Source organism: Podarcis erhardii (genome assembly GCF_964252035.2).
Source record: "Podarcis erhardii genome assembly, chromosome: 6".
In the NCBI taxonomy this organism is placed as follows: domain Eukaryota; kingdom Metazoa; phylum Chordata; class Lepidosauria; order Squamata; family Lacertidae; genus Podarcis; species Podarcis erhardii.
This window is the reverse complement of record NC_138510.1, coordinates 50428076-50451869: the sequence shown is the minus strand read 5'-3', so window position 1 is coordinate 50451869 and position 23794 is coordinate 50428076. Positions and strand designations below refer to the sequence as shown.

Sequence of the window (23794 nt, the reverse complement as noted above, 5' to 3'; positions counted from 1 at the left end):
TAACAGTTGTACTGCAGCTCACTGGGGTTGGCTGGACAGGAACTCATAAACATTAGATTTTAGTGTGAGTGGTTCATATGCTGAGGCCAGGAAAACCCTAGGGATCCTGGATAAGAGCACCCAGTTCTTATTTGTGTACTTCTAATTCAATTTTTGGACCTTCTCTAAACCTTGGTTTTTACAACAAAGTAAATTTAGCTACTAAGGCATACATTTTTACTAGTGTTGGATTTAAATGCCATTTGTGCCAAAGGAACTGTGATCTGTACAGAACTAGTAAACCAGAATGTCTGGCATGTGGGGGGAAGAGCAAATCTGGAAATTGCTTGTGGGTCCAGCATCAGAGGCTGGGTATCATTGGGACAGAATCCCAAGGGGTTTTGGAGTATATTTAGTGTTTATTCCTTCTGAATGGCTGATATTATCCCCATTAGACTGCTGGATCTTTAAAGCTGTTGAGCTTAGGTAATGTGACAACCAGATCTCTCTCATTCCAGTACAGGGGTGCAGTGAGGCACCCCACGGCTACTTGTGATGGTCACATTGGGATGAAGGAATAGCTGCTCCACAGAGGTGACTAATGTAATCCCCATGCCATCTGCTGAAAGCCAGGCCCAAACACATGGATAATCAACAGGGGCTGAAAAGTGATTAACAATCTAACATGCCTCCCGCCCCTTAGTGATTTCAATAAACACCTCCGCTTTTTGCTCTGTGCTGACATTGACAACGTCCACAGACTGATCAAGTGATTTCTAGTACTTGGTAATTACTGGTGTTTATTTCTGGAGCTGACTACAAGGAGAAGCTGTCAGTCTTTTGATGCTCCCATTTATTAGCAAGGCCTGGAGCGGGCAGATTTTCACGAGTCCTGAGCAATGGATGGAGCTGGAAGCTGAGTCAGAACATCTCGCGCAGTATTGTCTACAATGACTTCAGCAGTGGCTGTCCAGAGTTTCAGACAGGGGGCATTCCTAGCCCTACTTGGACATCCCGGGATTGAACCCAGGACATTCTGCATGCAAGGAGGCCAGAAAGGCTCCAGGTCCCAGCAGTAGTGAAAGCATTTCGAGGAAGATAATCTAGTCCCCAGTAGTGTCACCTGGGGAATGAGAGAAGCACCTGCTCCCCACTGACCCACTCTGCTTATCAACTGCCTCACTGTGTGTGGAGGCTGCCCTCTCCTGTTTAGCTCAGGGATTGCAGGCCACCTCGCCACAGAAATCTCATAGTTTGACAGAAGAGCAGCAGAATGGATCTGCTTCTTACAGGTAGTTGGGTGCAAGCCATCCTTTTCCAACCTTGTGCCCTCCTGATGTTTTGTACCATCTCTGGCCATTAGCCATGTTGGCTGAGGCTGATGGGAGTTCAAGTCTTTAAACACCAGATTGAGTGATGCATGCCATGAGAGGCAGACTAGGATTATCAATTTAACTGGGTCCTCCCTCATGAGGGATTGGAAAACACAAATAATTTACTGGTTGATTTTGTTTATAAATTGCTTCCCATGAAATCATCCCTGCATGGTTAACAAAATCAGGCTCAGTTTTCTAAGGAGTACAGTGTCCCTTATTGAATTAACCCGTTTAAAAACAAAACAAGATATACTAGCAAAACACCTCAGATATGCCGGAGGAGCCCTTACGCCAGCAAAGGAACAGCTGAAAGGGAGAAGAGTCATGAATGGGAGGTGGGCAGGAGAGAGGAGAAGCACCACACAGAGGACCTATGTCCCTCTTCAGTCCCAGGCTATGATCCTGTTGACAGTGAAATTTGCTCTCTGTACATTCTCAGTGAGGATGAACTGACAGCTGGGAAACAGAAAAAGGATGTGCCTGTCATTATTGAGGATATTTCTAACATAGGGGCTCTGAAGCAGAGCGGTGCATTTAATCAACTTCTTTGTGAAGGGATAAGAAATGAAGACCCATGATATCAAGTGAAACCTCTTTCTTAATATGCAGACAAATGCACCGCAAAGCAAAAGGTGACTTGGTAATATAACCATGCAATTTGAGTACATAATAGACCAAATCACTGAGCAAGGAGAATTTTAAAAAGAAAAGAAAAATAAACTCTACCCCAACCCTTGAGCTGAAATTCCTCTCTCTCTGACTTCAATGGGAATTCTTTTTGAAAAAAGAAAAAAAAGAAAAACAGCCATCGTATATGGATGACAGCCCCCACCATCAAGCCACCACAAAAAAGTTAGGGTATGGTGTGTAACTCAACAACCAGTCACAGCACAGCATCCTCACATGGGCAGACCATAATTCACATGACAGGGTACACAGCTTGGGGCTATATCTCTGGCTCCATGTTATGCAGACAGGGTGGTTTTTTGGGGTGATAGGGAACTATCCTTGTCAGTGCTTGTCCACTCTTCAACACCTTTGCTGTGCAGGATTACAGAAGCAGAACAAACATCCGCTGCGTGCACAGTGTTTCACTTCAACTTTTAAGGTGGAAGTATCCTCTGTCACTGTAGTCTCCTCCTCTCCATCCTGGGCATGAGCACTGGCTGAGCACCCAGGCGGCATTGCTTCCTCTTCTCTGTCAGTCCATTACAAACACCTATTGTGCATGCAGTTCCAGGTGTACCTGGTTTGCAGGGGCAAGTCTACAGCCCTCCCATGGTCAGGCTGAATAAGGCTCTTGTTGTGTTTTGTTGTGTGTCTGGGGCAATGCAGGAAACATACTGGGGGCATGTCGTTATCATCATGAGTTAATTGGCTACCTTCATGCATGAGTGGTATGTTGATATTGTTGTTGGGATAGTGCCCGACTGGTGAAGTTTCCAGGGAGGCTTATGTGTGTGTGTGTGTTATATTTTCTAGCTGTGTATTTCTCCTTCTCCCTCCTATGCTGAACACATGTTGTATATGGTGGGCATTCCCCATGGTGTTGTGGCATATCTTCCCAATGTAATGTGAGTACATGCTTGGTTTGCCCATTCTTAAAGCCAGGAGATGTTCAGTACACTTGCCAGACTTGTCCTACTCTGAGCTTCTCCTGTTTATGCACACACATGGTGGTGCTGGCTCCCTCTTGCATTGAAGTGAATCACAAACATTGGCTGTACTAGCCAAAAGGTCTCTTTCAGGCAGCGCTGCTTGTGAAGTCTTCACACATATGCCAAAGCTATTTTGAGCTCTTCCAACTAGAGTGGAAAAGAGGACAGGGAAGATGTGCTTACAGGAAGGAGTGGAAGATCATCTGCTCCGGCTACTTGTTCCTCATTCTGCCCTGTGCCATTGCAGACGGTGAGAATCGGTTACACCTTCCAGTTACCACAAAGGCTTCAAGTGAAATAATTGTAACTAAGGGGCATTCCCTGTACCCCACTCACACTCCTTTCACTAGAACATCAAGGTGAACAACATTTTCTGAATAAAAGGCAGTTTTGCATATATTTAAATAGGTGCATTCAAGTACTGCTTGTTCTACACATTCAACTATTTTCAACTACTATTTTTCTTTTTCTTTCTTTTAAAGCAGTCTGCTATAATAAAATTAAAGTTCCTTGAAGCAGTCAAATGTGAAACATTGATGACAGGAGAGCCACATCATAAACTACAGGTAAGTAATTTTCAATTACAAATGTGGTTGGTGAGAAGTTGTCTTTCTGGTGTCATTAAAAAAAAAAGGAAAGAAAGGAAAGGAAAACTTGAAAGCAGAGCTGAAAGCATTATTCCATTAATTGGCATGATTAATCAAATGCATTAACCACAGTTTAAACATGTGGATTTAAAAAATCAAATATTAATTGGAACTCTCCCTTATGGAAGAGTTTCATTGCTGGCAGCATTGTTTCAAACAATCTCTGTGTACTTCTTGATTCAAGCAATGTGGCTTGAAATGTAAAGTATGTGTTTGGAATGTTTTACTGAGAGCAACTATTCTATCCAATAAATATATGCAAAATATACTATGTATGTTCCCATATGTATGTATGTGTTATTGATTGAATAGGGCAATTAGTATAGGCTGGGGTGGGGAACCCAGCAGGGGTCCCAATTCGGCCTGCCTGCCAGGCTGCTCCTGACAACCATGGCCACCTGCCCTACATTTAGCATCATATGTGGTGCTAGGTGTGGGGCAGGCACTGGTATAGCATCAAAGGAGCAACTGGGAGCTTAAAGTGAGTTCCTGATTGTTTCTTTACTGGAGCAGGAAAACTGAACCACTGCTGAAATTGGGGGGGGGGGTCCTCTGTTTTGGCAGCAGTCTCCGTGCAAACTGCTGCATGCTTCTGGAGCTAGCCACTTTGAAGGTGTGCTGGGAGTGCATCTTCAAAGAGGCTCACCACCTGATGTCATTGGGATGCTAGGTGACTGACATATAGGCAGTTCCATCCACTTATTGAATTTGGCCTTCAAAGGGTAGGGCAGACATAGATCTGGCATGCCAGGGGGGGAAAAACAGTTCCCAGTCCTAGATATAGACCAAAATAAAATAAAATAATCCATAGGCAGATATTAGTGCTGGCTCTAGGTTTTGGAGAATATACCTTCAGTGGGAGGCGCTCTCTAAACCACTACATATTTGCTTTCTCTCTCCCTCTGGGTCCCATCCGCATAACCACACAGAGGGAGAGAAGGCAGCAAGGGAATGTGCTGCTCCAGTTCCTCAGTCTTGTTACTGTTTGCATGTTTGAAGGAGAATAGGCAGCTAGGGAAAGAGAAGCAGGGCCAGGAGGCTGTGGGAGGTGGCAATGCACCTCCTGGTGTAGTGTGGGCTGCAGCATATGCCCAGTGATGCCAACTCCTGCCAGATACATACTCAGTTATGACAATCCCTTTGCTGGTGCACAGCTGTATACTCTGTGTTATGTCAACAGATTTGGATTTGAAAATGTTCAGGGATTTGGGTAATGAATAGAGAAACTGATGTGCTAAAGGGCAACCCAGGAAGCATGAAGAATCCTTTTGAGAAAGGTGTAGAGGAAACTGCTGTGCTAGAATTGATGGGTCAGAACAGTGGTGGATTATGCTGCGATGAGGGGGAATGTTTCCATTCTTTCGCATACAGCACCTTGGGTTGGGCCTGGAAAGGAACGGGCAGTGATGCTGTTTTAAAACCAGGGGGTTATATGTGCTCAGAAGGAAACCCCAGCCAATAATCTGGCAGCTGCATTTGGACCAACCAATGTTCCAAGTCATCTTCAGGGGCAGCCCTGTGTAGAGTGCATTACAATAATTCAATCTGGAAGTTACTAGCACATGGAGCACAGTGGCTAAGTCATCTCTGTCCAACAGGGGCTGCAGGTGATGAAGCAACCGTAACTAGAAAAAGGCACTCCTAAACACTGAGATCACTTGAGTCACCAGTGACAGTGTTGCTTCCAGGAGCATCCACAAGCTGCAGACCTCCTCCTTCCAGGGCAGTGCAATCTTGTCCAGGGCAGGCCATTTCCTCACCTCCTGGTCACATAAGACATTCATTTCCTGACACCAAACTCTACATACATTAAACATAATAGAAACACCGCCACCCGACCCCACCCCCATCCATCCTTCCTCTCCCCACCCCCCCTTTCTTTTTTCTTTCTGTTTTCTTCTCCCCCTAATGCCTCAACAAATGAAACGGATTTGTAAAAACGTTACATGGAAGAAGAAGAAGAAGAAAAAACCCGAGGCACTACACTTCTGTAAAACAAGAAAATCCTTAATAAAAAATATTAAAAAATAAAAATAAGAAAGGGGAAAAAAAAAAGACATTCATTTCAGGATTCATATTCAGTTTATTGGGCCACATCCAATGCATCACAGCCCTTGAGCACTGGTTCTAACACCTCAACTGCATCTCCTGATTGAGACGGAATAGAGAAACAGAGCTGAGTGTCATCTACCTATTGGTGGCACTTCATTCCAGATCTCCCTATGACAGCTCCCAGAGGCTTCATATAGATGTTAAATAGCATGGGGGACAAGATAGAACCTTGCGGGACACCACTTTCTGACTGTTTGCTCGAAATGGCCCTTGAAGTAGGAGAGGAACTACTGGAGCACACTTCCCCCACCTCCTTGAGATGCTCCAGAAGGATTCTGTGGTCAACAATATCAAAAGCTGCTGGAAAAATCCAGGAGGATGATCAGGGCTGCACTCCTCGACTGCTCTCTCCCAATAAATGGCGTCAACTAGGGCAACCAAGGCAGTTTCAGTGTCATGACCATGCCTGAAGCCAGACTGAAATGCATCCAAATAATTAGCTTCCTCCAAGAATGCCATCCAAATAACCACCTTGCCCCAAAAGGGGATGTTTGCTAGTGAACGATAGTTGTTTAACACTTCTGGGTCCAAGGTGGGGGTGCACCACTGCCTCCTTCAAGGCAGATGGTATCTCCCCCTTCACTAGGGAAGTCCTAATCACTGGCCCCACCCAGTCAACCCACTGTGACTAGCTCTAAGAAGCCAAGATGGGCAAAGGTCAAGGAGGTAGGCGGTCTGCCAAACTTTTTCAAGCAGCTTGGTCAGATCTAGTCTAGATACCTCCACCGGATTGCTCAACAGCAGGCCTCTGAGGAAAACCATATGTTTGTATCTGTGGTAAAATCCTTCTTATTACTCGGCAGGGTAGCACAGACAACCCACCCAAAGCCCCCCTTATTCACTCCAAGGAAGTTTGGTCTTAATGGGCTCAAACAGCTGATTTACGAAGTGGTGAAGTCTTGTTAATGATTGTCTATAGTGTCTACAGTTGTAGTGAATCGGATGGGGGTGGTGATATACGATGGAATCTGAATCCTAAACATAATTCTTAGTTAATGATTCTGCTTACAGTGCACTGTTTTTAAGAAACTGTCAAGTTCCGTTTAGTTTTGATTTTATTTGGAACAAATATTGCTTCTCTTTTAATGTATCCCAATTTGTACCATGCCTTCCTTATTAAAGGAACACATGTCAACTTCTCTGGTGATTATTTCAAGGGATCTTGTTGAATGTGCATTAGCTGAACAGGGCCCTTACATTACTGAATCAACAAGCCCTAAATATTTACTACAAGTCCCAAGGTATTCATAGGAAGCTTCCTTATACCAAGGCAAACCATTTGTCCATCTAACTCCATATTGTGTACACCAGTAGTAGCCAACCTGTTGCCTTCCAGATGCTATGGACTACAGCTCACATCACCCCGTCCAGCATGGACAATTGCCATGGATGATGGGTGTTGTAGTCCACAACATTTGGAGGGCACCACGTTGGCTATCACAGTCCACACTAACTGGATGCATTCCCCCAGGGTTTCAGAGATGAGTCTTCCCCAACTCTAGTTGGGGACTGAACCTGCGACCTTCTGAGCTACATCACTGAAGTCCAGAGCATAGCACATTTGCTGCTTTATCTAGGTGAAACTTTTTTAGTATGTGTGGGATCATAGTGCTGACATCACAAGCACCTGCTACTTTTAGTAGTTAAATAAGTCACTGGAATGTTAGCACCTTTTCCCCCTTCACTGAATGTTCCTTTGTTTCCTGGGTGTTCCTATCTGCTGTGACGAGAGAGAGTTCCTAGTAGCACTTCGTTTTTGTTTTTCCAGTGGCCACTGGTTACAGGCCAGGGGTGATGGGAAAGGCTTGATGAGCAGGATCAGGCCCACAGACTGGTGATTCACCACCACCACTTTGAGTAGGCTGGAGAGCTGGACAGACTGCCCCAAGCAAATTTCCCCCTGTTGCCCACAGTAAGGAGACCTGTTGCTGCCTTACAGTTTCCAGAGATGGACGGGTTCAGGTATCTGTCAAGTCTGCTTTGATCACCACCACAAACAACTGGATTAAGGTGGTTTGTGCTTTGCCTTTGGTCTTCTGTCAGTCCATCTGACTTGTTTCCATCAGCTACAGCTCTTGGCCACTCTCATTGGGAGATAGGCGGTAAGGTGAGGGATCTCACCTGGACAGAAATACTTTCTCTGTTCCTGAAGAACACAGCACCATCCAGTACACAATGGATTCTCTGTCTGCTTTGCCAGGTCCCCTTCCTTCCAGTATCAAACTCTGGACGTCTGATAATTTTCAAACAGAAAGCTCACACCTGGTCTTGTTGAGAATGCCTAAGCACACCCCAAACACTTGATCCCTGCTGTTTGGGGTGGTGGAGCTGCTGCAGCAGAAAAGTGGCAGGTCAAGCAAAGGGTTAATACCCCCTCTCCCTTGCTGTTTCTCTGCTAGAAATCATCCATCAGAGAAGCAGACTGTCCAGGCTTCTTGCGAGTTTTTTGAGCACTGCTGGATAATCAGCAGCCGTCCTGCCGATGCCCAGCTGTGGGTTAAGCCAGTGACGGCCTGCCACTTTGTTCTACCCTCTTTCTTTCTTAACCTTGCAGGGCTCTGCACCCAGTTACAAATACTCTCCACTGGCCTCTTTTACTGCTGTGTTGGAATCAACTCTTCACTGAATGTGCAGCTCATGCCCACAGAAAAGTCTATTTAAATTAAATCACGTTGCATGAAAGAGAGAAAAAGAAATACGAAAATGATCAAAGCTGTGTTTTGAAATATAGCCAGAGATAAGAGCGAGCTAATAAACTGAGGGCCACAAGATTGATCTCCCTGCAGAGTCCTTCATCCCTTTTGCCAGGATATTAGACGCAAAAGCAAAGCAGACGATGGCTTTGCCTTTGCCGCAGGGGCTAGGCTGGGCGTTCAGTTATCTCCTCTGTCCTCTCCCAAGCCGAGGTTCGCAATCCCAAGGACCGACTACAAGCCCTGGGCACCTTGCGAGTGCATGGCATCTTTTTATTACTCCTGTTAAGGTGAGCAGAGCCAGGCTGGAATAAGAAAGAGCCACTGAGCTAATAAAAGCACAGTGGTGCCTCGCAAGACGAAAAGAATCCGTTCCACGAGTCTCTTCGTCTAGCGGTTTTTTCGTCTTGCGAAGCAAGCCCATTGACGGATTAGCGCTATTAGCGGTTTAGTGGCTTTTAGTGGCTTTTAGCGGCTTATCGGCCTAGCGGATAAGCGGATAAGCAGCTTAGCGGCTTAGAAAAAGGGGGGGAAAGGGGGAAAAACCTGCAGGAATTCGCAAGACATTTTCGTCTTGCGAAGCAAGCCCATAGGAAATTCATTTTGCGAAGCACCTCCAAAACGGAAAACTCTTTCGTCTAGCGAGTTTTCCGTCTTGCGAGGCATTCGTCTTGCGGGGCACCACTGTAGTGATACTGAAGTGGCCTTTTGATCTGTCCATAGCACTTTCCCTGCTTCACAGCATTCCTTAGGCCAGGGAGCCTTTGGACTAAAAAATTAAATGGCTAGATAGGCAAAAGCAAAGGCTACAGCAAGGGAGTCTAGCCATTCTCTCCAGGAAGAATTCCAGATGCCTTCCTGGCGCACAGCCACACTTGGGCTGATGGACTTTTCTCCTTCAGCTAAAGATCATGGATTTCCTGTTCTCACCTCCAGCTTTTGCTGCTTTGTCCTGTGTAGATGTGACAAAGTCCATTGATTCAAATTGACTTAAGGGTGCCTAACTACATCAGGCTATTGGTTGGCTGGAGTCTACTGCTGGGCATCTGCTTGGGCTCAGTGACATGGTTCTTTCTGAGTCCTATTAAAACCATCCAGCCTCTAGACTCCCTCTGGAAGGGTGAGAATTTCAGCATTTAAGAGGTCCAGGAATGATTTACAGTAACAGGTGCCCACAGTGGTAGCAGGGGAACTGTGGCAGATGAACTGTCAGGCCCAGGTACCAGATGGTAAAGAAACAAAGCCCCAAATTTGCTACTTAAGCCAATCTCACGCAATGTTCGCATTTCACACACAATCTGAACTTGTGATCGGGAGGAAGAGGATGGTCAGCAGGAGAAACAGTGGAGGAATAGGGTGGGAAGCAGAGTGGCTTCAACCTATCTCTGGTATTTAGGGTTCAAGTGGACATTGCCTTTGGCAATCCCTTGCTCCCTTGACTTCTTGGTCAGAGGTTTGCATGCTATTGACAGTCACGCTCTTGCAGCTCTGGAGAGGCTTCATTTCTAAATCACCAGTCAGACTTGGGCTGCAATCCTAAACATAATTACTTGAAACTGGATGCAAATTGAAATTAATGAGACTTGCTTCCAAATAAACCTGGTTAGAATAATTCTGTACACATACTCTCCAGGCCCAGGACTCATCATCGCTGCCTGCCAAGGATTGAGGTATAAGCTCTAAAGATCAGGGACAGTGTCCATGGCTTGGAACACTAATGGGCTAAATTGACATCTTCCTTTAATATTTCTGCCTGACATTTGCTAGCACAAAGTCTTGCATTTTTGTTTTTGCAGCCGATTTAACCATATAATCCGGCGCTGGGGATAAGAACTCATGCAGCAGATCTGGATCTTCAGGGAAGGGATGGAGGGATGAGGATTGGCAGAAATCAACTCCTCATTGAAGGAACAGGATAAGGGAGATCCTGGAATCTCCAATTAAGAGATTTCAAGGGTTCATTCAATTGCATTTACAGCTTATTCACACACTTCCAGTTCACACCACCAGCACAAGAACAAAGTTTAGGGCACTCTTTGGGCAGATGCATATTGGGCTGAGATGGTAAATCCTTAGAGGAGAAGAAGAGGAGGAGGAGGAGGAGGAGGAGGAGTTTGGATTTGATATCCCGCTTTATCACTACCCAAAGGAGTCTCAAAGTGGCTAACATTCTCCTTTCCCTTCCTCCCCCACAACAAACACTCTGTGAGGTGAGTGGGGCTGAGAGACTTCAGAGAAGTGTGACTAGCCCAAGGTCACCCAGCAGCTGCATGTGGAGGAGCGGAGACGCGAACCCGGTTCCCCAGATTATGAGACTACCGCTCTTAACCACTACACCACACTGGCTCCCCGGAGATCCCTTGGAACATAGGAAGCTGCTTTGTACTGAGCCATAATATTGGCCCACCCAGTTCAGCAGCTCCTCGGGGTTGCAGGTAGGAGTCTTTTCCAGCACTACCTGGAGATATCAGGGATTGAACCTGGGACCTACAATATGCAAAGCAAAATGTCGTTCTACCACTGCACTCAGTGTTTGCTTTGAAGTGGCTAGAGTTTGTAGAACACAGAGTTGCATGTTGTGCACTGGAACAGCAAAACATCCTCCAGCTCTATGTATTGAACATTGTACCTATTCAATAAGCACAGTATCTGTTCTCTCATTATGAGTTTGGTTTACTGTTTTGCTGACTGACATTTTTAGATAATCAGTAAAACTCTGTCTGTTCCATCATGCCTTCTGATCTTCTGAGGTCTGCTGAATTTACCTAGTGATCGCTCTTTTTAGTTTTTAGTCTTGTTTCATGATTGGTTGCATCATATTGTAATCAGTGTTTCGTGGTGTGCTTATTGTGAACTACTTGGCTGTTGTAAGCTGCTTCAAGGTCCTTTGCCTGGAAAAGTGGCCTATAAATATAAACAAACCTAATAAAAATAACACTGAGAGAACCTGTGGGCTACTGCACTGGTCCAGTTGGCAAGTTATAGTCCATTATATTCAGGAACACGACCTAATGACAATTTTGTCCTCGAGTACTGAATTTTGCATATCTGAATACTTTAGTGGTTTGGGAATGAGCTGTTGCATGACAATAAAATGGTGACAATATAAAACATCCAAATGTGAGAATGTGCTTACTGAGTTGTAAGCAGGTGAGGATTTCTAAGCACAAATTCTAAAAAATACTTTTGGCAAAACATTGCACCAGATTGCTCATTGACCTGATGACAACATAGTTAGCTCTGCTTGAGAATTTGCTTGTTTTCTCCTATCAAACTACGGAAGGAAAAGTACAGCCCAACACTGAATCCGGGAGGGAGGGGATTGCAATGGATTCTGTTCTGCCCGATGTGTATCTATCATCCTGCCCAAACTCAACACAATCCAGAGCCTGAGGAAAACCCATCACCATAGAATAAATAGGCCATTGAAGGTGTGGATTTGCATGGATGACCATATATCACTGAACCTGCAGCCTGAAACCTGTAGATCTCCTTAGCGACCAAGCTTGCTGGAGGGTTCCAGTATTTTAAAGCAGTAAATGGGAAATTCCAATAGCTCTGGCTTCCCTTGTTACTACAAGGCTGTAATGCAAAACACTGGACCTGAGTAATTCTTAAAAACCACATTATTATTATTTTTTAAATGTACGCTTTGCCTATGCAGATACCTGAACCAGTTCAGATTCTGCATCTGGCAACTTTACTCTTCACAGAGTTGAGGAAAAGGTTGCATTTCTAGCTCCTCATCCCAGGCAACAATCTGAAAAGTTGTAATTGTTTTGGAATAAAAGGGAAGTGAGAATCATTGGCGTCAGTAGTAGTAGGCCTGACAAGCTCATGTCTGGCTAACTAGACCCTTGGTGATCTTCAGCAGACCCCCTTTACCACCATTCATGGTCTGCCCTGAAAACCAGCTCCTCTTTCTATAATTTGCAGCTGTCCATCACTAGCCAAGATTTTTGTTATTGCTGAGGAGTGGAGTCATGCTTGCGCTCATTGATTAATCAATAGCCTTAATTGAGTTGCAGCTCTTTAATGGATAGCCCACTGGCTCTTGTTTTTTAATCCCCTTGCACACATTGACCCAAGTCACTCACCTGTAGAAAACTGCTTATGCAGCAGAAGAGGCCATTGGGATCATGAAGGTCGGTCATGGGCTTCAGTCCAAGTTCATAAGCAGAAAGCAAGGCTTGAGCAGATTTTCTTTTTCTGAGAGGAGGAATAAAGTCATTTTGTTTTAAAAGGAGGAAGGATAGTGTGGCTGGACAGTCTATCCAAGCTCTTTTAAATCCCCACTGAACCCCCCCCCCTAATTATTTTATAGTGATAGAGTTCTCTTCATCCAGTGAGGATCCTTTAGTGAAAAATGGAGGGAGGTGATTATTTGGCTTGGTCCTGAAAGATTCTCATTCTGAACATTAGTTTCTACTGCTGACAATATTGCTTTTTAAAGCCCATTTATTAGCCAGAGAAATTTGGTGAGGGTTAGAGAAAAGGTCTCACAATTTTAACGAGATGCTCCTTGTACCATCAAAGCCAGACATGGCTTTCACATCCTGATACACTGGAGGACATCAGATTGCATGATTGTGATTTCCAACCCAGCACTGCTTACCTTGAAGTTGATTAAGGCAACATGACATCAGAAGTAGCCAGCCATGCTATCTCTTGGACACACACACACACTCCAGTGACCATACAACAGAGACTTTCCCTAGAATCACATCTGCAAGATCTTCAAGCCATGCATCTTTCTTTTCCTTTTGGAGTTCAGGGCACAGCCACTTGCTTCTGTTGCTCTGAATGGGAAGTCCTAATTTCTGAGCATGAAGGGATCTAGGGCTTAACACTGTTTGACACAAGATCCTCCTTTTCTTAGGTCATCACTGCAATTTGCAGGCCTACTCTTCAATGCATTGTGTCACATATTTCACATTATTTCTGATTAGGCTACCATTTATCTGAAGTGACAAAGCATATTTGCATCAGTACATAACCTTGTTCAACACAAATGGCATTAGGGCTAGATGTAATGCTATATTTTCCAATGCGAGCATTGGCATTTATGTGAAGGAGGGGGAGTGTTTCACTTCTAGTGTTTGACTTTTTAAATGTGCCATTTCAAAGGAACAGGACATTTTAAAATTACAATCCTTGCCTCACCTCACCCTACCCCAGCCACTGGGGTTAATATCAGTATAGGAAAATGTTTGATGAAAGATGATCTACAGCTATCTATGCAGCCCCAAAACTTGCATAGTTACATATTAACAGACATTAGTTTGTGTGTGTTTGTGCATCTGTGCAAATTTAGTTATTTTACTTCTGTGTCATCTGAGACGCTTCATTTACGATAAAATATGCAGTGTCTAAGTGAAAAGAGCAAACACTTTCTCCATTAATGAGCTGTTATGGACTAGTTCCCCAGGAAACTAATTAATACACCTCTTTGGATACATCTGGCTAACACCTGGCCACTTTTTGTGGAAATGCAATTCCTTGCAATGTGATTCATTCCTCTAATACCCCACATGGGACAAACTCCTTTGCTTATAATAAAATATAGACTGCACTGAAAACTTGGGTCTGCCCACTTGTCCTACGTAGTTGACGTCGCCCGAAGTTTGGCTATTTCTAGCAGTTGCCAAAGGGGCACTCACTGAAGCTCAGAGGTCAGTCAGTGGGCCCACCAATGCTCAACACAGCATACATTCTTCAGACAAGTCCAAGGCTGCACACAATCCTCAACCTTCCTAAGTACCTGGTAGGATGAGATGAATGGGAGGAAAGAATGTCCTCCCAATGCATATATCCTCTCCTGCCTTCTTTAACATCTCCACAAAAACAATATCCAGCTCCTTCCTCCATGTTTTTGACCTTCCTGGCCTTTGGCTGACTCACTCCCTTCTTTACCCAACTTTCCCACCAAACCACTAGGTTTGTTATCCTGTTTTTCTTCATTTTCGCCTTGTTTCTAAATCCAGTGCCTCCCAAGTCTAACTCTTGCCTTCTTGCTTCTTCCTGTTTCAATACCTTTCTTCTTAGCTCCACCCTCTGAAGTCTCCTTCTGACGACCTGTTTACTGAACATCCATCCTGATTTGCTTGTGCAAAAGGCTATGCGGAGGTTAGCTTCTATCTGGTCGTTATTGAATGTTTCTTCCGATTTGTTTGTGGAGCAGTTTCATGGCAATAAGCATTCATCCTGATTTACATGCAGATCATTCATATGCTTTTCCCGTTACTTGCTCGTTCATGTATTTCCCATCACTTTTCTAAACACAAAAAGTCAATTTCTTAGACGTTCTTAGATGGTTTGCTTAATCTTGCAATCTTACCTCACCTTCCCAGCTGCTAGTGTCTTCCAAGGGGGCCATGCCAGCCTGGCTTAAGTGCAGTTCAAAGAGGGTGGGGTCCCTTTACCCAGTGAGACATTTCCCCCAGCCTTCCAGGTGTTCCCAGTTGCTAGTGGTGATCTTACTGTGCTGCTGCAGTAGTGCTGCTTCACTCGACTGACAAACCCAAGACATGCCCACAGCTACCTGAGAAGCCATATCTGCAAAATGCAGGACAACTGGCAGAGCCAGATTAACTCAGATTCAGATACTGTACTGCATAACATTTGCTCAGGGAAGCACAGCTGCATCTTCAGAAGTAACATGAAAAGCAACCCTTTGGGGGCTGGGCCTACAGGAACTTGGGGCTTTGCTCTCAACCTCTGCAGAGCTCAGGAACATATGAAGGGGGATCCCCATCCCGTTTTGTCATCCCCAACAAAGCAGCCCTGGGTTCTCTCTCATCTGCTCCGTGAGATTTTCTCCCTCTGAGCCAAATGATTTTGTTTGTTTGTCCCATACTGGTTTGAAGGAGATCCTCCTTAGTGATGGGGCCAGGGGCCAGGACTAATTGGAGAGCTGGCATTTATGGGCTGCTGCCTATTACTAAAGACAGAACTAGATGCCATGGATTAGCCAGGTGCCCTGGAGACCCAGTTGAGCGCTGTGCTGTCTCCACCCCCTCCCCGCTTGGCTGTCATGCCAGTGTTACTGTAATGAGCAGGAGAAGAGAGAGCTGGACTGTTTCGGTGCTTCTCACCCTCCGCATCTCTGATGGGTACGGCTGAGCTGCAGCATCTCCTAGTACACAGTGGTATAATTAGTGCCAGGGGGCAGCCGAGGTGGTCTAGCCCCACTAATGAGTACAGCCTTAGGCCCTTTTCATTTCCTTCCAGAAGATTGGCTTGAATGGGCGACAGCAAGGAAGCAGAGCCTGCTGTATTTAAAATCAAACCACTGTGGAGGGTTTGTGGGCAGGTGCCCCTCGCACAGAAAGAAATACAGGGCTTGAAAGACACCAAAGGCCATCTATCCTAGCCTTTGCCAACCTGGTGCCCTGAATTGCAGCTCCCCTGGGGAGCAGATCTATTCCCGCACTCTACAATGAGGCACAATTCTGCAAATGTTCCTAACAGGTATAACCGTATGAGGATGGGCTTGAGAGCTGCCCTGCCTCTTGGCCATTCCTGGGAGGTGGGACTGCACATCAGCAGTGGGTGTGGCCAAGACAATGGCAGTAGATAGCCTGGGGTGTCCACTTGTAGCAGGACCAAAAGCTTACGGTCAGCTAGACAGTGCACCATTGGAAAGCATGCCAGGTTGATTTTTAAATTTAGTAATTTAGTAATTTTGCTGGGGCCACCCCCCAGGTGGTGGTGAGGTTTAACCCTTTTCTCAGCTGTGATTTCCAAGAAGATCACCCTCTCCCTATACTGCTGTTAGCCTTGGTGTGGAGAGGGGGAGCTCCCACTGGCACCAGTAGGTCTTTGGGGAGGCTGTGCTATGCCTTTCCACCTACCAGCTTGAGGGAAAGCAGCCAAGGAGTTAGTCAACAATGACATCTGGAGAAAACAAGCCTCCTTCTCTTGTTGCAGAAAAAGCTCCTTATTAACTCCAGGTGCATTTAGATATTGTTTTTCATAGTTCTTTAGCCTCTCTGGATTTCTGTATATTTTTACTGTGCATTTCCTCTAAATTGCAGTCCTTCACCCCGTGGCCTCCACTTGGCCTTTTGCTTCTTTTAAACAGTATTATCTCATTTAGTGGCCCAGCATTTCATCTCGTTTTCTCTCTGGCTGTTGCATTCCTCCTTGGAGTGTATTTTAAGGAACACTTTCCTGTTACAGCTTCTGAGTTATTTCATTGGCAGTAAATTGACAAGCTTGCAAGCTTTCGCCTAATATCAGAGAACAATAGGACAACCTTTTGTGGTGCTGAAAGCAACATAGCCGGTGCACTAAATCAGTTCAAACAATATATTCTAATCTCAGCAAAGCTTTTACGGTAGTTACATAATTATACAGCAGTTATCCCATCACTGCAGGGGTCCTCATACAATGTTGTAATGAACCTCCCTAAGTCAAGAAGGAAATTGCTTTAACCTCTCTGAGGGTAACACAAACAGCAGAATGGCTGATTGCTTGTTTGCCAATGCTTACTCAGCTCGGGCTAAGAGAAAACAATGTCCAATGAAAAGGAGGGCAAGCCCAGGGTGTAATTTAAAGTCCTTATTCCCCGAGGGCATTGGAGAAACAAAAAATGCACAGAAAACATAGACTAGCCATATGGCAGAAGTCAGTGCCTTAATTAGCAGATAGGAATGGCTGGGGGCAAGTTCTGAGCCTCAATCCTGTTAGCTAAGGAAGCCTTTACTTGCAGACAGAGCATGCTTTCCTTGGGTAGAAACTGTGCCCATCTTTTATTCTGCCTTTCCTTCTCCCTTGTGGTTGGATGGACTGATAGCTTACATCCTCCATGATAGCAGAAAGCTTACTCCAAAAGGCTTGGGAGGTGAAGGTATGGAAACTGCTTGAGTCACTGTTAACCATTAACCACATGGGGACACACACACACACACAGTTGTCTCTGGATAATGCAGAATTAATGGACAAATTCATGGATGGTTGCTGTGTTCTCCTGCTTTTCTCCTTCCTTTTGTTTGCCACATGCTGGGAGCGGGCTTTTAAGTCCAACCTGGCTTCTGTAGCAGCAGCAGCAGCAGCAGCAGCAGGCAAGCAAGCAGTCTGCCAAGTGAGAGGGAAGGAATAACAACAGGGAGAAAATGGGTCTATGGGCCAACTGGCAATTGTCCAGGAGCTGAACTGAGCTTGGGTGCTGCCAGTTGCCGACCTCAGCCATAAAGGCTTCCTGTATGGTTAATTAATGAAACAAAGCAAAGCAAACACACACAAACACACAAACACACAACACTGTGTATGCATATGTGTTGTTTGCAGCTTATTCTGAACAGCTGGAGAATCTTCACCAGTAAACCAGTTACTTCTGTAGCCTTCTCTGTGATTTATGTGCTGAAGCCTAGATAAACTGCATCCTCCTTATTTATATCCCTTTTTGGTGACAGTCCCATAATAATGTTGAAGCAACACCCTGGGTTATTCCCTGCCTCAGGTTATAGAAAGCAACTGTTGTGCATATGGAGTTTCGAGAACATGTGATGCTTTATATGATCTGATGTATGAAATGAATGTGCAAAACTGTGAAATGATGTCTCTGAAATGGAAAATCACTTAATAATTACATGTCTCACACCGTCAAGTTCACTCAGTGAACCCCAAAAAACATAAGGCAGGTGGAGATTAATAATACATATATATATAGAAGTTAAGAGGAAAGCCAGTGAATTGGTGCGTAGAAATAGTATCTGACAAAGTTGTCAAGCGTATAAAGAGAGGTTGCTTAAAGTGAGGTGGCATGGGCAAATGCTCAGAAACACGTTCCAGAGGGCACTCTGTGCAAGGTGACATGAAAGAGGCCAAAATGTTTACAGCATGGTACAAAAGACGTGTATGATCTCAAATATGTATTGGGAGGGGCAGGAATTAAATAAAGCTATTTTTTATTAGGAGTTTCATTCAGAATCTGCCTGCTTCCGAGATGCTGGGGGGAGGATGACAACAAGGGGGGGCTCTTTATGCTCCACCTGTGAGGTTTCTGAAGACATTTAGCTGGACACTGTGAGAAACAGGATGCTGGACCAGATGGACCTTTGCTTTGATCTAGCAGGGCTTTTTCATGTGTTAAAATATTCTTCTGATTATAGAGAAAGGAGGGGGATTTGGTTTATGTAAAGAGAGCCAACTGATGGACAGCCTTGCCTTATAGACCAGATTTTGATGACATAGTGCCATCCAGATGTTTGGGATTACAGTTCCCATCAGCCCCAGGCAGCTGTACTTGCAGCGGTGCAGTGACATGACAGAGCTACTGAGAGGGCTCTTGCTCTGGGATCCTGCTTGCAGGTTTCCCCACAGGCATCTGGTTGGCCACTGTGAAAACAGGATATTGGACTAGAACCAGCAGGCTCTCCTTATGTTCTTTTGATGGGTTCCTGTTCTGCTAGTTGCCTGAATAAGTGTTAAATCAGAAGCAGAAGATGAACAAGAAAGAGGGGAGGAGAAAGAGGTGCGAAGGTGTGTGTAGGATTTGTGTGATCTTTGGGCAATTCCATGCCTAAACGGCCATTTTATGCTGGCGCCACAAATCCCCTGGGTTGTGATTTGGACCATCATGAGACTGAAACAGTCCTATCTCGTCTATGTCTATCAGGAGCTTGATTCAGCAAACATTAGTTACACTAAATATTCAGTCTAAAAACTGAACTTGTTCCTTAATACAATGCACCCCAAATTTCCAGAGCCCTGAACCTGTTCCCCAAGAGACTTCCTCACATACAATATGTAGCAATAATAATATAAAAAAGCATCACACTGCCCTACTGCAGACCCCATTTAATCCAGAACAGCAACAATTGCTTCTGTCTGTGCTGAAGGACGAAAAAGGTGGCCTATACAAAGCCTCAGGCAAAGCAGAAGAACCAGTGCCCCAAAAGTCATTCCTGTCAGTTCTGGGTAATGAAAACAAGGTCTCTGGGATGCAGAAATTCACGAGGGATTTCAATGGATGGTTGGTGTTTGATGTATGAGGCGAGTTAAATTGGTATCAATAAATACTAACCCTGGAATGACGTTCTTTAATTATCAGCGCAGATTATACATCACTTCAAAGCAAACAAACAGCATGCATCGGGCCACAGAGGAGCCGTGTGCAAAATGCAAAGCAGAGGCTGGGCACAGCAGTGCCGCAGAGCAGCTAAGAATTGCAAAGTGCATGGTTAGGAGGGTGTGTATAATCTTCTTGCAGGGTATTGAGCAAAAAACCCCCACTTAAGTTCAGTCTCTAGATCCGTGTCTCTGAGATGTCCTTGACTTTGAATAATTATTTGGAAAAAGACCTAAGGGAGTCAGGGGCAGGGTTGTGGGGTAGCAGTTTCTGGCAAGGATCTGCCTTTTCCCTTCCCTTGTGGTGCCTGGCTTGGCTTGATTGCTTGAGCTACGTGGCTCCACCTGTGTTTCCTTCCTGCACAAGCTGTGGCCGGAAAGCATGTATTGGTCTACCTTCTGAGCAAGGAGAAGAACTATACAGGTATTAGATGGATTTAAAAGGGGATTGAGCAAATTAACGGAGAACAAAGCCATAAATGATTAGGAGTTGCAATGGTTATATGCATCAGGATCAGAGGCACCCTGCCTCTAAATAACAGTTGCCAGGGAACGACAGCAGGAGGGGACTGTTGTGCTCATGTTGTTCTTATGGACTTGTCATAATGCATTTGGTGGACCATTGTGGAAAAGCAAGATACTGGGCTGGATAGGTCTTTGTGACATCCTTCTCATGTTGCTCCTGGAGAACCAGCCAGGACAGAGCAAGTGGAATCTAAGAACATGCATTCTTGGGAAATACAGTAGTATCATCCATGTGGGAAGGAAAGGTAGTGCACATTGGTGTATGATCACCTATGGACAGAGGAAATGATGTGCCAAAGGAGATCGTTTTTATACAATATGAAAAAAATATGTTTCCCCCCCCCGGTCTGGTCGAGAGAAGCTTTTTTAAAAGAAGATTTATAGTTCAAAATGAGGATAAGCCTTCTATCCCTACAGGTGTTATGATCCGAGCGATGCGAGTCGCGACACGTGTTCTCCGGATACATCAGAATGCAAACGGGGTGGGTGGAGGGGCAAGAGAACCGGCGCAGAGCCCACGAACGCCCTCTCGCGGCAAGACTGCGACCCGCAGGCCCTTGCGCCTCTTTCCTCGGGGGCGGAGCAGCAGCGCGCAGCGGGTGCCAAGGGCTCGTCGCCCGGACACCTCCCCTGCCGGCCGGGGGCGTGGGCGCCGCCTCCGCCTCCGCCCCTCCTCTCGCGGCCTTTGCTGGGTGTCTCAGGCGCTGCGCCGTCCGCCATGGCTCCGCTGCGCTTCGCTGCCAACCTGGCGTGGCTCTTCCAGGAGAAGCCGACGCTGCCGCAGCGCATAGAGGCGGCTGCGCAGGCCGGCTTCCGAGCGGCGGAGTTGGGCGCCCCTTACGCTTGCAGCGCCGAGGAGCTGCGAGAGGCGGCAGACAAGGCCAGGCTGGAGCTGGTCCTGCTCAACGCCCCGCCAGGTACCCGACTGAGTTGCCCGTGGCTAGAGCCCTTCCCTCGCAGACATAATACGGTCTCTCCACCCGGACCCAGCCTTCTCCCATGACCTCCATAGGCACTACTACAACGGGGTCGGCTTTTCACGGAAAGAAAAGGCAGGCAGGCAGAAGTCAGCAGGTAGAGCTTAATAGTCTCTGCATCTTTCTGGAAACACTAAATCTCTTTTCTGCCTGCTGCTGTACAGCTTTTAGGGGTACAGAGCCTCTGACCACTTTTTTTAAAAACAAAGTTGTAGACCTCACCTGTTACCAGTTGAAACTTGCTACCGGTTCCTGCAGGTGCAAAGTCCATCACCTCTTTTCCTCTTTCTCTGTATCAACATTGGCCCCCAAGATGGTGCCCAACACCTCCCTCTCACTTCACTGTACACTGGATGTCTCTTTCACAGGCTTGGAGAGAAGATATGGGTCCATTTTCTTGCCCCCCAAGCCCTGCTGCCTCCTAGAATGGCCTTTTCCCTTGCACTCAAAACAGTGGTTGTTTCAATCGAAGATATTCCTAGTAGAGGTTATAGACTGCTCTTCTGCTTGCCAAAGACCAAGCAAATAAAGCTGTTTGTTCTGTACCTCTCACCTCTTCCTGACCCCAAACATAGGAGCACTTAGCTGGCATATAGGACAGCAGGTATCATTTATGGCAGACATCTATTTCCTACTATTGTCCCCTGCAACTGGTGTGTGTGTGTGTGTAGGTTAAGAACTTAATTTGTTCTGGAGGTCTGTTCTTAACCAGAAACTGTTCTTAACCTGAAGCACCACTTTAGCTAATGGGGCCGCCTGCTGCTGCTGCACCGCCACTGCACGATTTCTGTTCTCCTCCTGAAGCAAAGTTCTTAACCCGAGGTACTATTTCTGGGTTAGCGGAGTCTGTAACCTGAAGCATATGTAACCTGAAGTGTATGTAACCCAAGGTACCACTATATATATATATATATATATATTTGCTTTCGTAGATTTTCACGGGTACAGGAATGCAGGTTTTGGTGTCCTCGGGTGTCTTCCCGTGTAAAAGTTGGGGTGTCTAGGCGACGTTTCGACGAGGTCTCACTCGTCATCTTCAGGCTGGTGCTTTCGGCTTCTTGTTACTGGAACAGAGCAGGATCTCAGTGTTTGAGTTCCTATAAATACTGTAGAGGGGGTGTGGTGTATAGCCTCCAATGTTCTGGGCAGAGAGGAAGTTCCCAGGCTAGTGTGCCTTTTCTTCTTTTGTTCCTTAATTACTTGAGAGATATCTTGAGTGATTTCTTGAGTGATATCCTGAGTACCACTTAGGTGGGTCAAACAAAAGAAGAACAAAAGAAGAAAAGGCACACTAGCCTGGGAACTTCCTCTCTGCCCAGAACATTGGAGGCTATACACCACACCCCCTCTACAGTATTTATAGGAACTCAAACACTGAGATCCTGCTCTGTTCCAGTAACAAGAAGCCGAAAGCACCAGCCTGAAGATGACGAGTGAGACCTCGTCGAAACGTCGCCTAGACACCCCAACTTTTACACGGGAAGACACCCGAGGACACCAAAACCTGCATATATATATATATATATATATATATATATATATATATATATATTTGCTTTCGTAGATTTTCACGGGTACAGGAATGCAGGTTTTGGTGTCCTCGGGTGTGAAAGAAACAGGACACGAAATTAATTTTGCAGATTCCAAATTGCTCTTTAACACGGAACATCACCACAAGAGAATAATCATGGAAGCCATCGAGATAGAGAAACACCCTCACAACATGAACAAGCGTGACGACACATCCCGCTTGCCAGACATCTGGAAATTAGCCCTCCCCACAAAAACTGACACCAGATCCAGAGGCACACAGAACGCCAACACCAATCAACCACACCAGACCCAAACCCAGACCCTCTCCACAGATGAATTACAGACACCATCCAGTAGCCAATCCATGGTGGCACCTCCGGATGCTGCACCCCCCTGCAATCCCTACACAGATCTGGCTGACACAAGCCACAAAACCACAGCTCGCCCCTATACACGAAGCCAAGCCAGAGCACAACTAAGTACAGTACAGCCATCTTCTCATGAAAACTCTTCACAAAGTTCAAGAGGTCAAGACACAAAGACTTTAGCAACTAATCCACACCTAATGACCCACCTAAGTGGTACTCAGGATATCACTCAAGAAATCACTCAAGATATCTCTCAAGTAATTAAGGAACAAAAGAAGAAAAGGCACACTAGCCTGGGAACTTCCTCTCTGCCCAGAACATTGGAGGCTATACACCACACCCCCTCTACAGTATTTATAGGAACTCAAACACTGAGATCCTGCTCTGTTCCAGTAACAAGAAGCCGAAAGCACCAGCCTGAAGATGACGAGTGAGACCTCGTCGAAACGTCGCCTAGACACCCCAACTTTTACACGGGAAGACACCCGAGGACACCAAAACCTGCATATATATATATATATATATATATAGTAATTTTTACTGCTCTTTCCCCAGGAAACCAAGATGATGACAGGGGCTTAGGGGCAGTGCCTGGCCGCCAGCATGAATTCCGGGAGGCCCTGGCTTTGGCTGTGAAGTACTGCAAGGTCCTGAAATGTCCAAGGTAGTATTTTAAGTAGTTAAGATATATGTATATTGAACACCAGTGTCATCCTTGTGCCATAATACAGGAATGATCAGAATTGCTGCAGTGGTTGTTGTGTTAACTGAATTACATATCTCCTCACTATTGCACTTTGAAAGTGAAGTGGTATAATTTAAGTGCCTTTTTCATCACAGACCCATGCAAAAG

The 23794-nt window shown here is 45.6% G+C and overlaps 2 protein-coding genes and 1 long non-coding RNA gene across 4 annotated transcripts in view; 2 read left to right on the top strand and 1 right to left on the bottom strand.

Moving 5' to 3' along the window:
* Positions 1-23794, top strand: part of MED8 (mediator complex subunit 8) — a 245683-nt gene that overhangs the window by 106127 nt on the left and 115762 nt on the right. The gene's annotated exons all lie outside the window — the stretch shown is intronic.
* Positions 1-23794, top strand: part of HYI (hydroxypyruvate isomerase (putative)) — a 145309-nt gene that overhangs the window by 116765 nt on the left and 4750 nt on the right. The window contains exons 1-2 of one of the 2 annotated variants that reach the window (XM_081865599.1): positions 20717-20980; positions 23497-23605. In XM_081865599.1, the coding sequence (XP_081721725.1) occupies positions 20782-20980; positions 23497-23605 (308 nt within the window). In that variant the 5' untranslated portion in view covers positions 20717-20781. Of the gene's footprint in view, positions 1-20716; positions 20981-23496; positions 23606-23794 lie in introns of those variants that run through there. The other variant, XM_081865598.1, reaches the window with a different exon arrangement.
* LOC309343753 lies at positions 1776-21703 on the bottom strand. Its single transcript, XR_014157386.1, has 3 exons — positions 21263-21703; positions 12563-12674; positions 1776-1811 (listed from the first exon to the last, which is right to left on the bottom strand). It is a non-coding gene; the product is annotated as an uncharacterized lncRNA (long non-coding RNA).